Genomic DNA, 19,213 nt, shown 5'->3' on the forward strand with positions numbered 1-19,213 from the left:
GAGGACATCAGGAAATCCCCTTCTCCCCCAATTTCCCAGGACAGGGAGGAGGACCACTATTCCTGTGTATCAGATCTCCAGTCTGGACAGACGAGACACCCCATTGCTTTGCCAGGATGCTGGCTGGCCTGGTGGCTGTGCTTTTCTTCATTCTTTCTCATCCTTAAACTTGGTGCTTCCCACTATCCTGTCTCACGTCTCAATTCATCCCTGGGCGGGACAAAAGCCTCCTGGCAGCCACCTTCATGCACCACGAGCCCGTGGACACTGCAGTCCAGCCGCGACGCTCCTGCAGGAGTCCACCAGGAGCAGACATGGCAGGCAGACACGGCTGGTAGCCACAGACCACCCTTTGCCCCAGCAGGATCTGGTAGGGGGACCGCAGGCAAAGGCCGCAGGTGGAACTTGGCGCTTCCTCACCAAGTGAGCTTTCTGGATCTGACCTGTTAGTTCCTTGGGGCCAAGTTCCCCTCTCCTGCTGGGGCTTTCCAAACTGGAAGTTCCCAACACACAGATTTAAGGGGCTCTGGCTGAGCCCCAGGCCCCAGAGTCCAATGCAGTTCCCACATGCAGATGTGGGGCTGAGGCTGAGCAGGCAGGCAGGGTGGTGGCTCAGCTGGAACTGGTGCTAAGCAAGCGGCCCTTGGAAAAAGCTGGAACAAGCTCATCCAACTCATTTCCACCAGGCCTCCTGCTAATTAGATTATTCCTGCTAATTCCCTCCCAGTCGGGCGAACTGCCAGCAACAGCGATAGACGCAGGACCAGAATCCGGAAGCTCTGTTCTAATAGTTTTATTGATCAGATAAATCAGCCCCCGCCTGCAACCCCAGCAGTGGTCCTTTCAGAGCCTGGGAGTAGTATAACCCGCCCCCTCCTTCCCACTGCTCCTGACCTGGGGGCCTCAGGGTGGTGTGACCAGAGGAGGGTGTGGTGAAAGGGAGGGGCAGGGTCCTGGGTCAAAGGTTCCAAGGCCTGGGCAGGAGGCTGTGTCTGTCTCCCCCACATCCTAGGATCAGGCAGGTATAGCGCTGGCCAGTGCCCTGCTGGGCTGGGAAGCTGCCTTTAGCGGCCTCAGAACCCAGGACCAGGCCAAAGCTACCCTCCCATCTGGATGAACAGGAATGTGTGTTGAATGTAGTCCATTAGGATGTTTACTGACCAGGGAACTAGAGGCCTGCTGAGGGCAACAATGTCAGCTCCCTCTTTCCCCAGCAAAGGCCTCAAGAAGTAGGTGACACCTGTCGGAGACCCAAGCCCTGGCTATGTGCACAGCGACTCCTGAGGCTGATTCTGCGAAACAAGAAGCCCATCCTTCCCCTCTCTGCCCGCCGACAGCCCCTCCTCTTCGGGCCCCATGCTACTGTTTTTCTGGGTACCAAAGTGTGGCCTCAGGTGTCTTGGCCAAGTGATGGTGGAGGGGGAGGAACTTGAAATGCAGAGGTCCCCTACTGGAGAAGGTGACAGATGCCAGACAGGGTAGCCCCTGGGTGGGGTGGGACAGCAGGTAGATTTCCAGACAAAGGGAACCAGAAGCCCAAGTTCATGTCGTGAGTGATGGGTGACAGGGCTGGGGTGGGGTGAGGGGCGTTTGATGGAGAATCCTGGAGGTTGGCGAGGCTGCTAGGGAGGGGATGGCAGCGACAAAAAGCACAGGAGCAGGCAGGGTGTACTGGTCAGTGGTAGCCTCACTCGGAGTGGACCAAGGCCCCAGCTCCTTGTCCAAAGCCAAAACCCTTGGGTCCAAAGTTTTTAGCATAGCATCCTAGAGAGAGAGAAAAAAGGCACAGGAATGAGCTCCCCTTGCCTCTTCCTCTCTAGCTGCACCACTCTCTGAAGATGGGGCCTGGCCAGCAGTGCAAATTCAAGAGTGAGGTGGCTCTAGCCTCCCACCCTGGACCTATCTCTCCCGCCAGAGACAATGGACACAGCACTGTCTGCTATGAACCTAGATTCCAGCCCACTTGCCCCAGCCTGGCGAAGCTCTAACCACTGAACTCCCCGCCCCCAGGCCTCCAAATCTCTCACCAAAGGGAAGCCACTCACCTTTGCAGTAAATCTCGCCATCCTTGTCTGCCAGGGTGGTGGACTCAAGGCCTTTGCCGCACTTGGCACAGCGGAAGCAGGACTTGTGCCAGGACTAGGTGGGGAGGAAACAGTTGATGACGTTACCAGCACCAACAGCACCGAAGTCCTGATCCTCCTGGGGCTGCTGAAGGACGAGGGCCACGTGCTGGGCAGCACAGGAGTAGCTCAGGTACTACAATACCATGTGGTACCCTCTTCAGTGAACGGTGGCCTAGGCACCACTAAAGACAGGCTATGGGTGGGATGACCACCAAGGCTGCAGTTCTGCCACCAGCAGGGCAGGCTGAGCCTGTTCTAGACCCAGCCTGCCCCCAGATGAGTGACATGAGCAAGGCTCTGCCCTTTCCCATCCTCTCTGTCCCCACCTGTATCCTGCCTCTTGCTAGCTTAACAGCCTCTGGGAGGTCCACAGCCAGGAGCTCTCTGCTGTCTCTCCTGCAACATGGACCTGGAGACAAGCTATGTGGATGAAGGATGCCTGGCCACAGAGCAGGTGCCTGCTACCATTGCTGGGCTATCCTGGACCAGACTGGCAACTGAAGTGCTGGCTGTGTGGCCTTATTCCATGCTCAAAGGCCCTGGCCTTGCACAGTCAGGAGAATGTGCTTCCTCTTAGAGGAGCTGTGACCATCCAGGGGGAGATGGCGGCACAGCCTGGGGTCACTGCTACTAGGATTGCATGGAAAGAGGCTGGATCACCACAAGGCCTTGGGTGCAGCAGAAAAAGGCCCAAGGAATTCAGTGTCTCCAAGGCCACAATACTCTTTTGTGGTTCTAATAGGTGCCTGGGCAACGCAGAGTAAGCAGCACCCCAGGGAAAAGCAGTCTAGGCAGCCCACAGTGCCAGACCCAGCACACGTAACACTGGGACTCAATCCAAATCTCCCACATGGAGGACAGGAACTTGGCCCTGTGGAGTGAACCTACTGGGATTGGGGCATCTCCCTATAGCTCTGATTTTAAGATTTATTTACTTTCATTGGAAATACAGATCCACAAAGATCTTGTACCTACTGGTTCACTCCCCAAATGGCAGAATGACAGGAACTGAGCCAATTTAAAGCCAGGAGTCAGGAGCTTCTTCCTGGTCTGCCATGTGGGTACAGGGTCCCAAGGCATTTTGAGTCATCCTTTGCTGCTTTCCTAGGTCATAAGCAGGAAGCTGGATGAGAACTGGAGCAGCTGGGACACAGGTTGGCACCCCTATGGGCTCCTGGCACTTAGAGTTGGAGGATTAGCCAATGGAGCCATTACACCAGGACCAAATAAGTAAATCTTAAAGAGACATGTTCTCTCACAACTCTGCATTATCATTTTAGGGGGCTTGTGGATCCATCCCCAACACTGTCCACCCCCTTAGCCTCTATGGTCCCCAACACTGGGGACACCTGGGATACTAGTGCTGGGAATGTTACTGCTTTTGGTGCCAGGAGCTCCTTGGCAGCGGAGGGGAAGGGGTTAAAGCCCAGTGTTCAGGTCACCTGAGCAGAGCAGGCTGCCACCTACCCAGATGCAGGCAGGTGCCCCTCCTGTGCCCACACGCCCCCTGGCAGCCTTACCTTCCCGGCGCCGATCACCTTCTCCGCAGCATAGACTGCCTGGCTGCAGCGGGGACAGCGCTCAGAGCCACCAACCTTCTGGGCAAACTTGGATGCATTGGGGTTGGTGGTGGGCCTGTGGCCTGGAGCCCTGCGTGGGGAAGGACTTGTGTGTACTAAGAATGAAGGCTGCAGCCCCCAGGCAGTAAAAAAGGCTAGGGCCATCAGGGCCGCTAGGGCCATCAGGGCCGCTAGGGCCATCACCCATTTTACAGATGGACAATCTAAGGCCCAGCACAAAGTTATCCTCAATGAGACATCCTACTTCCCTCCCCAACCCATCACGTCCCCTGGAGATCATCAAATGCCCCACCGACTCAGGCTCCCCCTCCTCTGCTCCTTGTTCCTGCAGCTTCCAGAAGTCTGCGGATGCGTATTCCCATGGGGCCTGTGGCCTTGGCAGGGATTTGTAACTCACCCGCCACCTCTGGCCGTACCCCCAGCACTGAGGAGCTAGCCAGGCTGGCTGCTTACCAGCAGGTCAGAGACCAGGGGCACTGGAGGTAGAAGTAGGGGGGGACCCAGGGACACTCTGGGACTTTTCCAAGGACTGAAAATGTCTTCTCCTCAGTGGGCCCAGGAGCAAGGATGCTGGACAGAGGGAGCGGCTCTGAGCCCTGGCCGGGCAGTCAGGCCTGGCCAGTCACTGAGGAACCTGGACTGAAACATTCCCTGGTCCCCTCCCAGCACCAACTCTGCACAGTGGGGGCACCTGGCCTGCAGGCTCCTCCAGCCCAGGCCATGGCAGATGGGAGCCCCATGACTGCCTTTGAAAGAATCTGCTTTTGGGGTTCTGTGCTGCTTAACCAAAACCACTGCCAACACATCCAACCCAGGGCAGCGGTAAAGGTGGTGGGGAGAAGGATAGGTGACAGTCAGGAAAGTGAGGGGTGGGGATCATACTCACTCCTCTTGCTTGATGCCCAGCGACTCCCCCTTGTCGGTGCTCAGTGTGCCTGCACCCTGCCCATAGCCGTAGCCTTTGGGCCCATACTTCTTGCCATAGCAGGACTTGCAGTAGATCTCCTCTCCATGCACGGCCACGGTAGTGCTGTCCAGATTCTTCTTGCACACCACTGTAGAGGGGAAGTGTGGGCAGAGTGAGCCGCTTGTTTCTGCGAGTCCTCCCCCACCCTCCACCTTCTGTAGCTGAGGCTCCCAGGCACTTTGCATACAGGACATCCTCCAGCATTCAGGAGAGGTCTCAAGGTGGAGGATGGGCTGCTGGCCAAGCTGCTGGAGGGCAGGGGAGGGCTCTGCATGGGCAACTCCAGGGTGCTGACCCAGTCATGTTTTCTGGGAATCCATAGGGGCACCCTGTACCTCCCCAGGCTGCAGCACAAGTTTGCCCAAGTGCAAACTCTGCCCAAGTTTCAGAGGCAGCAGCCTAAGCCAACCTCAAGCCTGAGGAGGTCAGCTGAGGTCCTGCACTCCAGCGTTGACCAACAGACGGCGTGTCCCAAAAGGAGAGACCAGAAAGGAAGGAAGAAGGGCAGGGTCTTCCTGTCTGCAACAATGGAACTCAGGAAGGTAGACGTGAACAGGCTCCGGGGAGGTAGGACAGGGTTACTGCAGTGACCCACCCAACAGTGCCCAAGAAGGTGGGCTTGGACATGAGATGGGGGTCTCGCTCATCACAACAGGGTGTGCAGTTTTGGATCTCAGAAGACACTCTGCCCCAGGAACATGTGAAGTCAGACCCTGGGACATAGTTCCTGACTGTGAGGTTTCAGAAAGATGGGAACGGGCCGAACCTGAAAGCTGGGTGCCATCTGGGGTTGAGCAGTTCTGAGCCCTGGGGCCAGGACTGCCAGGAGGGTCAGAACCAAGTTGCGGGACTCTCCCTGTCCATCTGGAGCAGATCATTTTGTATTCCAGGCTTAGTGTTCTTATCTGCAGATGATATGATAATGTCTGCAGATGAGATCTGCTATGCCAGGTGCTCAGCACACTGCCCTATACACAGCAGGTGCATAACAAATATAGGCACCTCTTACCAATACCAATGGAGACAAGGAAGGGGAAAGAGCAGCCTAGATCTCATGAGATTATAACTGTTGGTTTTCCTCCTTCTCTTTTAGAGAAAGAAATAAATTTTTCACTTGCTCATTCATCTCCAAATGGTTACATCTAGGGCCTGGCCAAGCTGGGAGCCTGGAACTATATGGGGGGCTGGGGCTCAAAGACTTGAACCATCTGCTGCTGCTTTCCCAAGGAGCATTAGCAGGGAGGCAGATAGGAAGTAGAGCAGCCGGGACTCAAACTCAGCATTCATGTGGGATGCTGGTATCACCAGCACTGGCTGAGGCTGCACCATAGCACTGGGCCCAATCATAGCTTCTGATTTTCAATTACCTCTGTTAAGAGAACAGCCTCACTCAATTTTTTTTAGGTCTCACTCTGCAATCCTAAATGGGTCCCAGGACATTCCTTAAACACTATAGCTCAGCATGCCCACATGGACTACATCCTACAGGCAGAACCCCAGGGACATGCGCAAGTCATGCCCTGGCTCTCATCCCTTCCTTTAAAGGGTCCAGGCCTCCACCATTCCTTTCTAGCCCAGAGTCCCAGGTCCAGAGACTTCAGACTAAATAAGGCCCCTCTTGTGCTGCCCTGTTGATCTCCTCTTCATTCCAGCTCTCTGGCCATCCAAATATGGACCCTCCCACCACCCCCTTGGGGCTTGGCTCTGGGGAAAGGAGGGAACAAGAGGCCAGGACTGTAGCATTCCCTTCTAGGGCGGGAAGTCAGCACTGGTCTGGAATGGGTTCCCGAAAGACTGAGCAGGACTGAGCAGGACTGGGCATTCCAGGACCAGGGTGGAGGCAGAGAGCCAAGATAAGAGTGGGGAAAGAAACTGCAGGTGGCTTGAGGCTCAGGCCTCCAGGTGGAAACCCAGGAACTCATGGACAACACCTCAGGCTGCAAACTGACACCCTCCACTTCCCAGCATACGGTCCCCTTGCTGGGCTGACCACCACTCCCTGCCTCCCACTCTGTGGGAGGTTCTCTCAAAGGAGGTCACCTGACCTGGCCCTCTTCCAGCACCCTCTGTGTCCAGGCCCTCTAGCAGGTGATGGACTAAGGACCCAGCTCAGTGGAAAGCCCCAGTAAATCCAGCAGAGGGGAATGTCAAAACAAGATCTAAATGTATTTCTACTAGATCACATGAAGCCAAAACGAGGCAGGATCCGTTAGTGCCCTTGCTGGGTACCTGTGCTTTCAGCTGCCCCTTAAGGTAGTGACAATCCAGTCCTGGGGAGAGTGCAGAGAGATTCTCTTCCTCTAAGAGGAACACTGCGGCTCATGCAGGTGGCTAGAGACAGGGTCAACCCAGAACCTCGACGGCAGGCCTGGCTGTTTATTACCACCTCCAGTGGCCAAGCGGGGTGGGGGGCACTGGGAGGGCAAGCAAGGCCTCAGCGAGCTACCACCGCTCTGGGCTCTTTGATCACTGGGAGCAACTCAGGGCCAACCTGCCTGGTTCAGTTCCATCAAGCCATTGCCACAGGGTGAGGACAGACCAGCACTTTCCCACAGGGTTGCCTGCTCAGCCCCAGCTGTCCATCCGGAAGAGCTGGGCACACAGCCTGAGGGAAGACTCCCAGCCTCAGAGCTGATGGGAACTGGCTGCCCCTCCGGAGATCATGGGGGTGGGGAGAAGGGCAAGTGCTTCTGCTCCTGTTTCCAGGTCAAGGGCCAGCCCAGGGCATAGGTGGTTTTCCCCTAATTAATTGCCTGTCTTCCTGCTCATCCCAGACCAGTAGAAAAGCTGACACAATCCATTGCGAAAGGCCCAAGGGGCCAGAGAACTCTGTTGGGGGACCACCCCCAAGCCTGGCAAGCAAGGGATGGTTCTGCTGGCCACCAGACCCAGAGCTTTCTTTAGGAGGGCAAGTCTTAGATTTTGTGGGTTATCCCAAATTTAAGTCATATATTGAGCACGCACTTGAACTTGACCCAAAAAGGGAAATGACATGCCTGCCATTCATAAATAAATGTTTGTCAAAAGTCCACCAAAGGGCCAGCCTTGTGGTACTAGCTACCAGTTCAAGTTCTGGCTGTTCCACTTCTGATCCAGCTACCTGCTAATGTGCCTGGGAAGGCAGCAGAGAATGGTTTAAGAGTTTGACCCATGTGGAGGGCCTGGCCCAGCCTGGGCTATTGCAGCCATTTGGGGAGTGAACCAGTGGATGGAAGATATCTCTGTCTCTACCTCTATGCAACTCTGCCTTTCAAATATATTTTTTTAAATCCTTAAAAAAAAAAAGCCCATTAAGCGGCAGGCTCAATTCTAGGTGCTGGGAATAAGCCTGGCTGGAGTCGCTGGATGCTGCTAGAGTCTGTGCAGGGCACAGTGATCTAGCCAGAGCTGTGATGCCCCAGCCAAACACTGGCCTAAGGGCCAGAGACAGGAGGCTGTCCCCTGGAACTACTAGTTGCACAACACACCCACCCCCAGCCTCTCACCAGCCAGATCTCCACAACTGTGCCTAATCCCCAACACCCCCACCCGCCCCCAGGCCCGTTCGTTCCTTCCTTCCCTCTGCCACCCCCTGCATTCCTGCCTTCCCCCAGTGCCTGACCCACAGCTACTTCTCCAAAGCAGGACGCAGGGGGCAGATGCTCTCAGCCAAGACAGGGTGGAAGGAGGGCTTAGGACCCTCTTCCCAGCCAGCGCCGGGCCCTTCCGGACTCTCTCCAAGAAAACCACTGCCTTGTACATTCCTCCAAAGAACATGAGCTGCTGACGCTGACGAGAGCCTGCTGCGTCCAGGCCCTCTGCAGCTTGGAAGCCAACAGAGCTCAGCTTCAGGGTTTGTTCATACTCCATCCATCATGGTAGTCTGGGGCTGTCACTGCAGGCCCTTCTGCCCATCTGTGGGTAGATGATCTTGGGTCCTGCAGGATCCTATGGGGAGTACAGCCACTAGAAACAATGGAGAACTGCTTTGTCTCCCAGACTCTGAAGTGGAAGAAATAAATAAGAGCTCACTTCCTGCCTGTCCAGGTGGACTGTGAGGTCTGGCTGGGGACCCCAGCAGTGCACATGGAAGGCTGTCTGGGAGTCTACCATTCCCTATATTCCAATTGCTCTGAGAGCTTCACTTGCTTTATAAGCTCCTTTCATTTTAGTTCTCACAACAACCCAACGAGGCCTGATCATCCCCACTGTAAGCAAGGGAAAACTCGGCCAGAGAGAAACAGAGTCCCCCATCCATCCTTATACAGACAGGAAACACAGAAATCAGACACGCTCCCGGGGCCTGGCTCTGAACTCTACCTGTTCACTCCCACTGGGGGAGGGGCACCTGTCACTCCCACCCTGCAGGATGTTGCACCAGTGGGAGCAGCCCTCCACCCGCCCCCCACTTCTAACCCAGACCTTGGGTATGATGATGTAGGAATCCGAGGGAGGCTTCCCCAAATTGCTGCTTCCTGGAAACCATCTTCCCATCCCAGAGGTGTGAGCCCTGCAGGCTTGGACCTCCCACACCTGCCTGCTCTCCTGCTCACCCCAGCCTGCACTGCAGCATCTATTCAGGATGGTCAGCAGCAGAAGTCCCAGCCCTCCGGGCTGCCTCTCGTCCCAAACTGGCCAGGTAATGGAGGACTGAGCAGGGCATACTGCCCTTCCTGCCTCCAGTGTAACCTTCCTTAAGATGGTGACAATCAGCTAGCACAACTGCCCATTCTAACTGCCTTCTTCTAAGCTAAGGGATGGTGGTGGCAGAAACGAGAAGGTTGAGTGGAAAGTTTTCCTAATCCAGTGTTTCCAGCTTGGCCTACAGCCCTGAAAGCAGCCCCCCCCTTCCCCTGCTCCCCGCCCCGCCCCACTCCCTTGCTTTGGCCAGTTCACCCCTTAGAAAACAACTTCTGGAAGGAACAAAGAGGCCCTAAATGCTTCCCCTCCCCAGCGGAACCATAGCCAAATGTCAAGCTGTTTACATCCCATGGGACCAGCTCCCTGGGGTGTTGGCAGGCCTAGATCCCCCACCCCCATAGCTATCAGCAGTCAGCAGGACCCAGCCAGGCAGTACTTACTACACAGGAAGCAGGATTTATGAAAGCTGTGGCCTTCACATTGCACCTCCTCGGCGAAGTACACCGTCTTCTGGCACACCCCACACTTCTTGCCTCCTCCCCAGTTCGGCATTCTGAAAGGGTCAGAAACTGGAATTTAGTGCACAGGGAGAGGCACATGCAGATTGTCCATGGTGTAAAGTAATGGACAGGGGCCAGCACTACAGGGCAGTGCGCTAAGCCACTGTCTTCAATCGCAGAATTCCATGTTACAATGGCCAATTCAAGTCTCAGCCGTTCTACTCCCAATCCAGCTCCCTGCTAGTGTGCTTGAGAAAGCAGGAGAGGATGACCCAAGTCCTTGGGCCCCTGCACCCACGTGGGGAGGCTTGGATGGAGTTCCAGGCTCCTGAAGCCCTCCCTGTCTCCCTCACATGGCCATGCTGCTTTTCAAAACAGGAGAGGAAGATGAAGGTGGGACTTCCCCGTCCTGGTAAAGAACTTCCCCACTGTCCATAATGGCTTCCTCAAACTGCTACGCACAGGCTTGCTCCCCAGATGCAACCAACAGCTGGTTACATAGCAATCTCTGCACCAAGACACTTCCAAAATTTGTGGAAATGGAATCGAAAGGTTTTGGTGCAAGAAACCATGAAATCCACACATAGGTATTTTCTAATACACATGCCCTTTAACATTTGAAAGAGCAGTCTGAGGGATGCTCTGAGCATGACCCACTTTGTAAAGGAGGTCACAATGGCCCCAGAAGTGAACCATCACCACCACGTGTTCCAGTGGGGATGAAGTTCACATAGCGTGAAATCAAGTCAACAGGCAGACCAGCACTCAGCAGACCTGAATCTGTGTGTAGTAAGCTTGTTGAGGGGCAAACAGATGGGATGACAGGGACCACAGGGATAGGTGTCATGGCATGGTAGCTCAGGACACCTCCAGTCCCCATGAGTGCCTGGCTCGGAGTCCTGGCTCACAAGTCCAGCTTCCTGCTGGTGAACCTCCTCAAGTGCTTGGGTTCCTGCTACTCACTTTGGAGACCAGGATAGCGTTTTGGTTTTGAGCTGGTCCAGCCCCAGCAGTTGTGGGCATTTAGAGAGTGGCCCAACAGAGGAATGCTCTTTCTCTCTGCTCTGCCTTTCAAATCAATAAATATTTAAAAGAGGTATCACAGAAAAGCAAGGAAACACTGCTCACCAGTACACCCCTGAGACAGGGGTGAACACAACTTTGGGGATAGGAGGATGTTAAGGCCCCAGCAGTATTTTTCTTAAGTGGGAGATTGTCACAGACTTTTAATTATACACAAAGCTGTCCTGTGCTGTTTTGTACATAAGACAGTGCTCGCCAAAACAACAGGTTAAAAATGTGTAACAAATCAGAGAGTTGGCACAGAGCGCCAAGTTCTTGGCCTTAGGAAACATAAGCATGAGGAGGAGGCAACAACATGGAAGAGGAGGGGACGCCCTTGACCGGCAGTAAGTGCTCACAAATGATCCTTCATGCAGGAACCCAGGGTGACACATATGATGACACCTCGGCTCTGTGTCTGATTCAGCTAAGGGTAGACAGGCAGGTGGTAAGTAGGCAGTGAATAGTGAATGCATGGAACCTGCTTGTCTCCTGATGTGTCTCCAGGAGCAAGGTGACCTCCTCGCTCTGCCCACACAAGTCCCTAAGCAAGGGTACCACACAAGACACAGCCAAGGGTGGGAGTCACTGTGGTTTCTGGTCAGGACCAGGTCCAGATGGAGCCCAGCACCGGGCACAGCACCATGCTCATACAGGTGTTCAGAGACTCACCAAGCAGGAAATAAAAGGATATCCTGATACTAAAACCATGCTGGGGTCACATGCTTTGCAGGGGCGATCTCTGTACCCCAGGAACCCAGGTGTGCTCAGGACACACCTGCAGGGTTTCAGGTGTGGGAAGTGGGGCTGTGGCACCAGTTCACCCCTGGGCACCAGGGCTGCAGCATCCCTGAGATGACAGGAGGAAGAGACACAGGCTCACCCCATATCCTAAAAGTTGGGGCTCCCTCTGGTCCCACCCTGGAACTCCTTGCTCCTCAGTCTCCTGCATTCCCCCTATCCATGTCACCTCCATGTCAAGGACTCCCACATATCTTTGTCCTTAAACCCCTTTGTGCCAGGCTCATACAGCCAATGCCAGGGAACACCTGTACCAGGTGCTTGGTTTTCGAGCCTGCACAGCGATGTCTACCTGTTTTCCAGCTCTGCCTCGCACATCCTCTGAATTGGTCATCTATCCCCGCATTTGGTCCCCACAATGCCCCCCCCCAGCAAGACCTGTCATGCAGGGAGCTCCTGGGCCTGCCTGTGTAAGGTACTAGGGTGGTCAAGCTGGAATGGAGGGCTGAAGCCAGAGCCCACTGTCCTCTGCCTGGGGGTCCTCATGGATCATCAGGCACTGCATATCCCTGATTTTTCATTTTCCAGGTTCTGGTCCAGAGAAGTTTGGTGAATTGCTGCATATCACTGATACATCTGTTAGCAGGTGCACCTAACTCCTTCAGTTTCCACCTTTCATTCCCCCAAAGAACTCCCAGGTTCTGGGACCAATCCCTACCCATGGTCTATGAAGTTCCACTGCTCCATCAGCTGCCCTCTGTCCTGGAGGGGACAGAAATCAGCTGCTTTGGTTGAGCAAGGACCCAGGGCTGCAAGTCCTGACACAGTGAAGGACAGTGAAGTCAGCAGGCGTGACTGTCACCTCCCCACCAGCCATTACTGCCTGCTTCCTAGCCATGGAGCCTCCAGTTCTATTCAGGCAGTCACTACTCCACCATCTCCCATCTAGGGACCCGGCCTGAGTCACCAGAAGAGGCAGCAAACACCTCCACTCCACAGACAAGGCACACACAGCTCTGAGAGGTGAGACAGCTTGTGCATAGCCACACAGCCAGAAGAGGCAGGACCCGAACTGTGTGCTGTGCCCCTGGCATGGGGAGTGTCTGCATAAGGTGGCACATGTGCAACAGCCTGGCCCTTCTTTCTTGCTCTCGCCTCCTCCAACCCCCTGAGCTGGCAGGAGTGGGGTGAGTGTGCCCAGGCTCCCAGGAACATCCCTGGGGGAGGAAAACTCCCCCCAGCCACGTGGTTGTTCCCATCCCAAGCAGGGTTTTGTTCCCTGATACAAAAGCTCTTCTTCCTGGGGGAAACCCACAGCTCCTACAGGCCTCCCCTTGTTCTCCCTGGCCCTGGTCAGAGCCCTGATCCAACAAGTCCTGGGTGAACCAGCCAGGAAAGTCTGCCCAGGACACCTCGTGCTGGGCCAGTCCTCTGAGCCTGGCCATTTGGCTGGGGGTCTCTCCAGAGGAGCCCACTAATGGCACAGGGGGGTATGAGATGGACAAAGCAGCTGCATCCACAGCCAGGAGAGGGTCCAGCAGCCCATGTGTCATGCCCTTCACTCCCCGGTGCCACCTGGAATCCTGGCTGCCTCCTTCCTTGCTTGCTCTCTCCTTTTCTCTCTAGCTAGCCTGGCTGGAGGAAGGCTGGATTGCCTTTCTAGGAAACCTATAGGCTCCACCTCTCAGCTGGCTTTCCAGTCCTGTGGGGTCAGTGGCTGCCAGGGGACGGGAGGAGGGGAAAGAGGGAGAAGTTCCTGAGATCAGAGTTCAAACCATGCTGGTTCTGCAACCGGGGTACCAGCCATGAAACAGGTCAGATAGCACCTTCCTCCATGCAGGGGCTGGGGCACATTACTTTTGAAGCTTGATTTGCTCACCTCTGAAGTGGGCCCATGATCCTTGGGGACTGGGTTCTGAGGATGACATAATACAGAAGTGATGGCTCAGCCCCTGGCAGAAGCTTGCTCCTTCAGTGACCACCACCTCCGGGACTGGCCCAGCAGCACCTCAACACCACCTAGTACCCAGCCAGAAGGCTTCTCTGCTTACCACCAAGCCTACTTCTGGAAGGGGTGTGGCCTGAGAATAGTGTGCCAAATAGGGGCCAGGAGTTCACCTGCCATTTGCTAGCCCAGCTAAGCAGCCTGGACAAGTCTAGTACTCCTTGAGGGTTCTGTTCCCCAGGGCCACAAGACTATGAGCAGGACTTATGTCTCTGCACTAAGCTGATTTGTGTGTTGGGTTCTTGAGTGGGAGGGGCTGAGAGGAGTCAGATGCACCTACCTTCCAGGCGTGTCAGTGATAGGCAGCTGGAGCTGCTACGTGCCCACCCCAGCCAACACACCATACCCTGCTGTGCTCCAGCACCACTGGGCATTGCCATTTGTTCTACAGCTGCTTCACCTATAATGTCAGGCCACCACCATCACACTGGGGCAGGCTGGAGGCTAGAAGCCAAGGGGCGGGCTCGGTGGTGTGGCTTAGCAGCTAAAGTCCTCCCCTTGAACGCACCGGGATCCTATATGGGCACTGGTTCTAATCCCGGCAGTTCCACTTCCCATCCAGCTCCCTGCTTGTGGCCTGGGAAAGCAGTTGAGGACAGCCCAAAGCTTTGGGACCCTGCATAGGTGTGGGATACCCGGAAAAAGTTCCTGGCTCCTGGCTTCGGATTGGCATAGCATCAGCCTTTGCACTCACTTGGGGAGTGAATCATTGGATGGAAGATCTTCTTCTCTGTCTCTCCTCCTCTCTGTATATCTGACTTTCCAATAAATAAATAAATCTTTAATAAATATATATATATAAAAGAAGCCAAGGGGCTAACATCTCCTATAGTCAGCTAACTCTGAGTATGGGGCTCAGCCCTCTCAGGCTGGCTGTCTCATGAGGATCCATGTCCAGTACCCAGTCTTGTGGGAGAGAAGTGTGGGGTGGGGCTGTACAGTAGACGGGGAAGGGGCTGACTCAGGGCACAGACCCCACCCAGCCCACCCCAGTCTCACAAGATCAGGAGAGGTGATAGGGCCAGACAAGTCCAAGGCACCATCTCAACAATGGACAATCCACCTTGGGGGGCTGAAGGAGGGCCCCTCCCCTGCCCCATCCCTTGACAAACCTCGGCTTTCTTTTTGCAGTGGGAAACACCCACACCTCCCAAGGTAGCATCACTGGCTCATGGATGTACCGTGTGAACGTTCCCCACGCTGTGGGTTCGGTAATTACACACACACACACCATCCCTCTCCCACCTCTGCTGGCTGGTTTCAACCACAGCCTAAGCCTGCAGGGGGCCATCCACCCATCCAACCAGCAACTCCACCTCCTTCCTCCTTGTCCCAGCCCTCAGGGCAGCAGCCACCAGGGCCTGAGAGCAAACAGACAGGGAGACAAGAGCCCCTCCCATCGTGTGCAGAGCTCTTTTTGGGTGGTGCCACCTGACTGTCTAAGAAAGAGGCCTCCCCTGCAGATAACGGCCTGGGGTCAGGAGGCAAGGCTGGCCTAGAGAAGGGACGGGCTGGGAAGGGGCACTTACACACCCGCCACGAGGTCTGGTCAGAGCCACTCGGCAGCACCAGAAAGCTGTGGTCATCGCGGGGCTAGGGCACCCCAACACCTGCCCCTTCTCTGGGCTACACCCATTCTCTCTCCCAACATATGCCTATGACGTATGTGCCACTGTGAGCTGCCTCTCCCTTTGCCCACCTGTCCCTTGCTGCCTTTCCTAGCTCAGTCCTCCCAGGAAACCTCCAGATCACATCCACGTAGAAGCAGGGGCCATGGATTTCAAAGAATCACAAGGTCGCACAGGTGCCTGGATCCAGGCATTGGGCTTTAGAATGATGTCACTTCTGCGTAGGAACAGTTATCCTCCACTGAGCAAGAAGGTCTGGGTAAGTTCTCTTTAAAAGTAAAAACAAATGAGGCCTCACAGGCACGCAGGAAGCGCCATCCCACGCCAACTCCCACTTGGAGAGCCAGTTCGCGGGGCAGCAGCGGGGGTGGGGCTGCCTGGCTGCGACCCAGGGCAGGGACCTCCCTTCTCTTCCTGTCACCACCGCCCGCAGAGGCCACAGTCAGACGCTGCCTTCCGGCCTTCGGCCTTCGGGAGGTGCTGGAAAAGCCCGAGTCTGGATGCTGAGCTGCCCCTGTATTTACACACTTTACCATACAAGGGAATCACTTCTTGCTGGCGGCAGACGAATTCCTGGGGCTGTGCGTACAGCAGCCACGTCATTACCATATAAATCCCTGACAACTGCAAACAGCAGGCAGCTGTGGCTGGGGCTGACCTCAGGAGCCCACCCTCCCCCGCCCCACTCCCCGCCACCCCCAGTCTGTCTCATTTTTCTCCTTTTTTTTTTTCTCCCTCTTGCAACTCTTTTCTGCAAACCTGGTCACCACACTCACTAACATTATCAGATTTGGTGGAAGGGCCTCAGCTCCTCCTCCCCAGCCAGGCAAGTACAAACCTGGAGTTGGTAAGTGCTCTCCAGGGCCCGTCCCCACCACCTCCTCCTCCTCTCCAGGCTACTGTTAGCCAAGGCCCTTCACAAAGGCAGCTGGTTCCTGAAGGAGTCCATCTGCAAAGGGAACTATGAGGGTCCGGACTGCACAGCAACTCCACAACCAGCCGGCAGCAACCCTGAGCCAGCTACTGAGCAGCCCAAGCCTCAATGTTTTCATCTGCAGAATGGAGCATATCAGCACCTGCTTCCCGTGAAGTCTTAGCCAGGGCCCAGCCCTCCTATGACCTACAGTCAGGCCAGCTCTGACACTCATGGTTTAGTTTTGGGTTTCTTGAGATGCTGACCCTGGAGGAAGGAAGGGGAAGGGGACAAGGGTCTTTTGAAGTCTCCCTGGCACCTCCAGGGATCGGTTCAGCACCAGCCTCCCCAGCTTACAGCCCTCTAACAAGCTATCTTCGGACAATAAGCCAGGTCTTACTGCAAACCAGCAAAGCCAGCAGAGCAGAGGCACAATGAGGCCCAGGATTCCCTTTCCCCACCTGCTCATTAATACCACCCACAGCAGAAACCAACCAGGGGACTCTCTCCCAGGAGCACATAGTTGGGCAACAGGGACCAGAAACGCATCACTGCCTGTTCATTGCTGACCACCAAATGTCAACACCAAGGGCTCCCAGCAGAATCTCTGGTCTGGTAAAGCTCACTGGCAACGGAGGAGTGCCAAGTGCCGTGCGCAATAAGAAAAGCAAACACCTGCGCCAGGAAGGCAGGCACGAGGGCGGACCAAAGACAAGGTTTCTGTTCTCCACACCCACGGCCCCTTCCCAGCCTCCCCAAACTGGGCAGCTCAATACTCCCTTTCCTCTTCTAACACAAACTCCAGCCTCTGCAGATCAGCTTCCTTCCCCAGCCGCCAAGCAAAGGGTGGCTAATTGAGCTTTCAGCCAAGCTGGAATACAAGGGGTGTGCGTGCAGACAGCTGGCCAAGGGCAGAGGGCAGGTTCTCTGGTTCTCTCCAAGAGGGAAGCTCAGCGCCCTGGTCCCAAAGCCTCCCTGGGGATCTCTCCACGCTGTGAGATGACAGGGACAGCGGGCAGCCAGCACTGCCAGCCAGCTTAGTTGAGGGGAGGAGGACCAGGAAGAAGGCAGCAACTGAGCTACTGCTTGGAGGTTCCGCATGTACGTCACTTGCCCAAAGTCAGCAGTCTATTCATGCGCAAATCCAAGAGCCAAAATGTATTTGTCTGCCTCCCACCCAGAGTCCAGGCCCCCTTCTCATGGCAGATTTTGTCCTGGAGCCTTCCTCACTCTGTGTCTTTGTGACATGCACCCAAGGTAGAAGGAAAAGGGGTGACCGAGTTGTTTACACCCCAAAGGAGTAGAGGTGGGGGCCCTGGACTGTGAGCAGAGGATGTGCCTACATTATTGCCACCAAGGAGCACCTGCTTAAGGCTAGACAGCAACAAGAACCAGGAACCTGCAGAACACTCCCACCCAAGCTAGGGGAAGAATACCTGAAGAGAAGGTTGAAACTTGCTTTAAACGTACCCCACTTTCCCCAATAAATAGGAACTTCTTAGACAGGAAAAGAAACGTACCCCACACCCTTTTCTTGCCGCACAAGTCACTTTTTCGGGTTTCAGTCTTGGCCAAGGCCCCGCGGTGTAGAGGAGCCGTTAGCGCCATCTGGTTCTTTCCGAAGAGGGAAAACCCACGCCTGCACTCACGGATGCCCAGGGCCTGGCTTCAAAGTCAGATGTTCCCCACCCCACCCGCGAGCCTTTTTCTCGGGGAGCATGCGGGTGAGGGCGGGGGTGGCACGGATACCCTCAGCTCTCAGCCATACAATGAGCGACAGTGCATCACAGAATCGCCGATTGTTCTGCCCGGGTCGCCCTGGGTCAGGAGCGCACAGCGCCGTGGTAACCCACGATGTCCAGGCATCCCCGGGGGGTCCACCTGGAAACAGAAACACCGCCTTGGCCTGGCGGCCACTTTCCACAAGTCCTCTCCCGTGGCCACGGCTCCCCCGCCACAGGAGCCGCCTTCCTTTCCGGCAAACTTTCCTTGCAAGGCACAGAGGAGCGGGAGCGTCCCCGCGAGGCGCTGGGGGGCCCTGGGCAGAGCGGGCGTTGCGGGGGACGGGCGGGCGCGCACTCACCTGGCGGCGGGGTGGGCGCGCGAGCGGACAGGCGCGGTCGGGAGCAGCGGCTGGGGACGCCCGCGCCGTGCGCCGTTTTGTTCCGCTCTGGGGAGGGCGTGGTCCGCCCCGCGCCAACCAGTGGGCTTTGCACACTGCCCCGAGCCGGCTGATGTCACCGCGTGCGGCCGGGCCAGGCCGGCCGGGACCCTGGACTTCCAGGGGTGGGTGTGCGCGCCCCGCCGCCTTGGCTGCGGGGTGTCTTTCGGATTTCCCTGTTAGCCGGAGAGTCCTGGGCAGAGAGAAGACAGTGTTCCCACCCTTTGCCATTGGGATGTCCTTTTTAACGTTTGGTGAGATCACACACTTGATGGAGAAGTTTAGGGGAGTGGGGGAGTTTGAGATGCATGGAGACTGGATGAAATCCGATGTCCTTGAAACTTAACACATTTGTGTGGCAGAGCTCTAATGGGCTGGTTTACTCCCCAAACTGGAACTTCATGGGTTTCCATTAGATTGGCAGCCTGGAGCCACATAATGGAAGTGTGGCGGGTGCTTCCTGAGGTCCCACTGGCCCTGGGGACACGGTATGACCCAAAGTGACAAGTGACCCAAAGTGCCTTAGCATGGGGCAGGCACTGTAAGAGTTAACGCCCTCCTCCAACAGCACCGGTGTCCCCAGCTCTCCACCCGCACAAGTCTCCCCAGTCACCAACCTGGCTTACCCTAAAGGGAGCAGGTCCGTTTTCCTTGGGCCTCCGGCCTTCACCTTGAAGGTCACTGTCTCAGTTCACTCCCCTTTGCCCACAGGGCAGTTCCACTGACTATTGCACCTGCAGCCCCTCCTGCCACATTTCAGGGGCAGAACTGTGGGAAGACCTGGCCCCTTTCTTGGGCTGGGGAGCTGTTCCCCAGCCTGATAATGTGAACAGAAGGGCTCTCTGGAAGCTTCTGATAGGGAGAGAAGCAGAGATAGACTTTAAAGAAGGGAAAATTTCCCTGTCTTCAA

General features: G+C 55.8%; 1 protein-coding gene across 1 annotated transcript; it reads right to left on the reverse strand.

Moving 5' to 3' along the window:
- Window positions 1-1,426: 1,426 nt before the first annotated feature.
- CSRP1 (cysteine and glycine rich protein 1) lies at window positions 1,427-18,302 on the reverse strand. Its single transcript, XM_040985430.1, has 6 exons — window positions 18,226-18,302; window positions 9,734-9,846; window positions 4,593-4,761; window positions 3,647-3,776; window positions 2,046-2,139; window positions 1,427-1,764 (listed from the first exon to the last, which is right to left on the reverse strand). The coding sequence occupies exons 2-6, from the start codon at window positions 9,843-9,845 to the stop codon at window positions 1,688-1,690; spliced, it is 582 nt and encodes a 193-aa protein (XP_040841364.1). The 5' UTR covers window position 9,846; window positions 18,226-18,302; the 3' UTR covers window positions 1,427-1,687.
- Window positions 18,303-19,213: the final 911 nt, after the last annotated feature.

This window comes from Ochotona curzoniae, unplaced genomic scaffold (assembly GCF_017591425.1).
Source record: "Ochotona curzoniae isolate NIBS_2020 unplaced genomic scaffold, NIBS_Ocur_1.0 contig_430, whole genome shotgun sequence".
Classification (NCBI taxonomy): Eukaryota; Metazoa; Chordata; class Mammalia; order Lagomorpha; family Ochotonidae; genus Ochotona; species Ochotona curzoniae.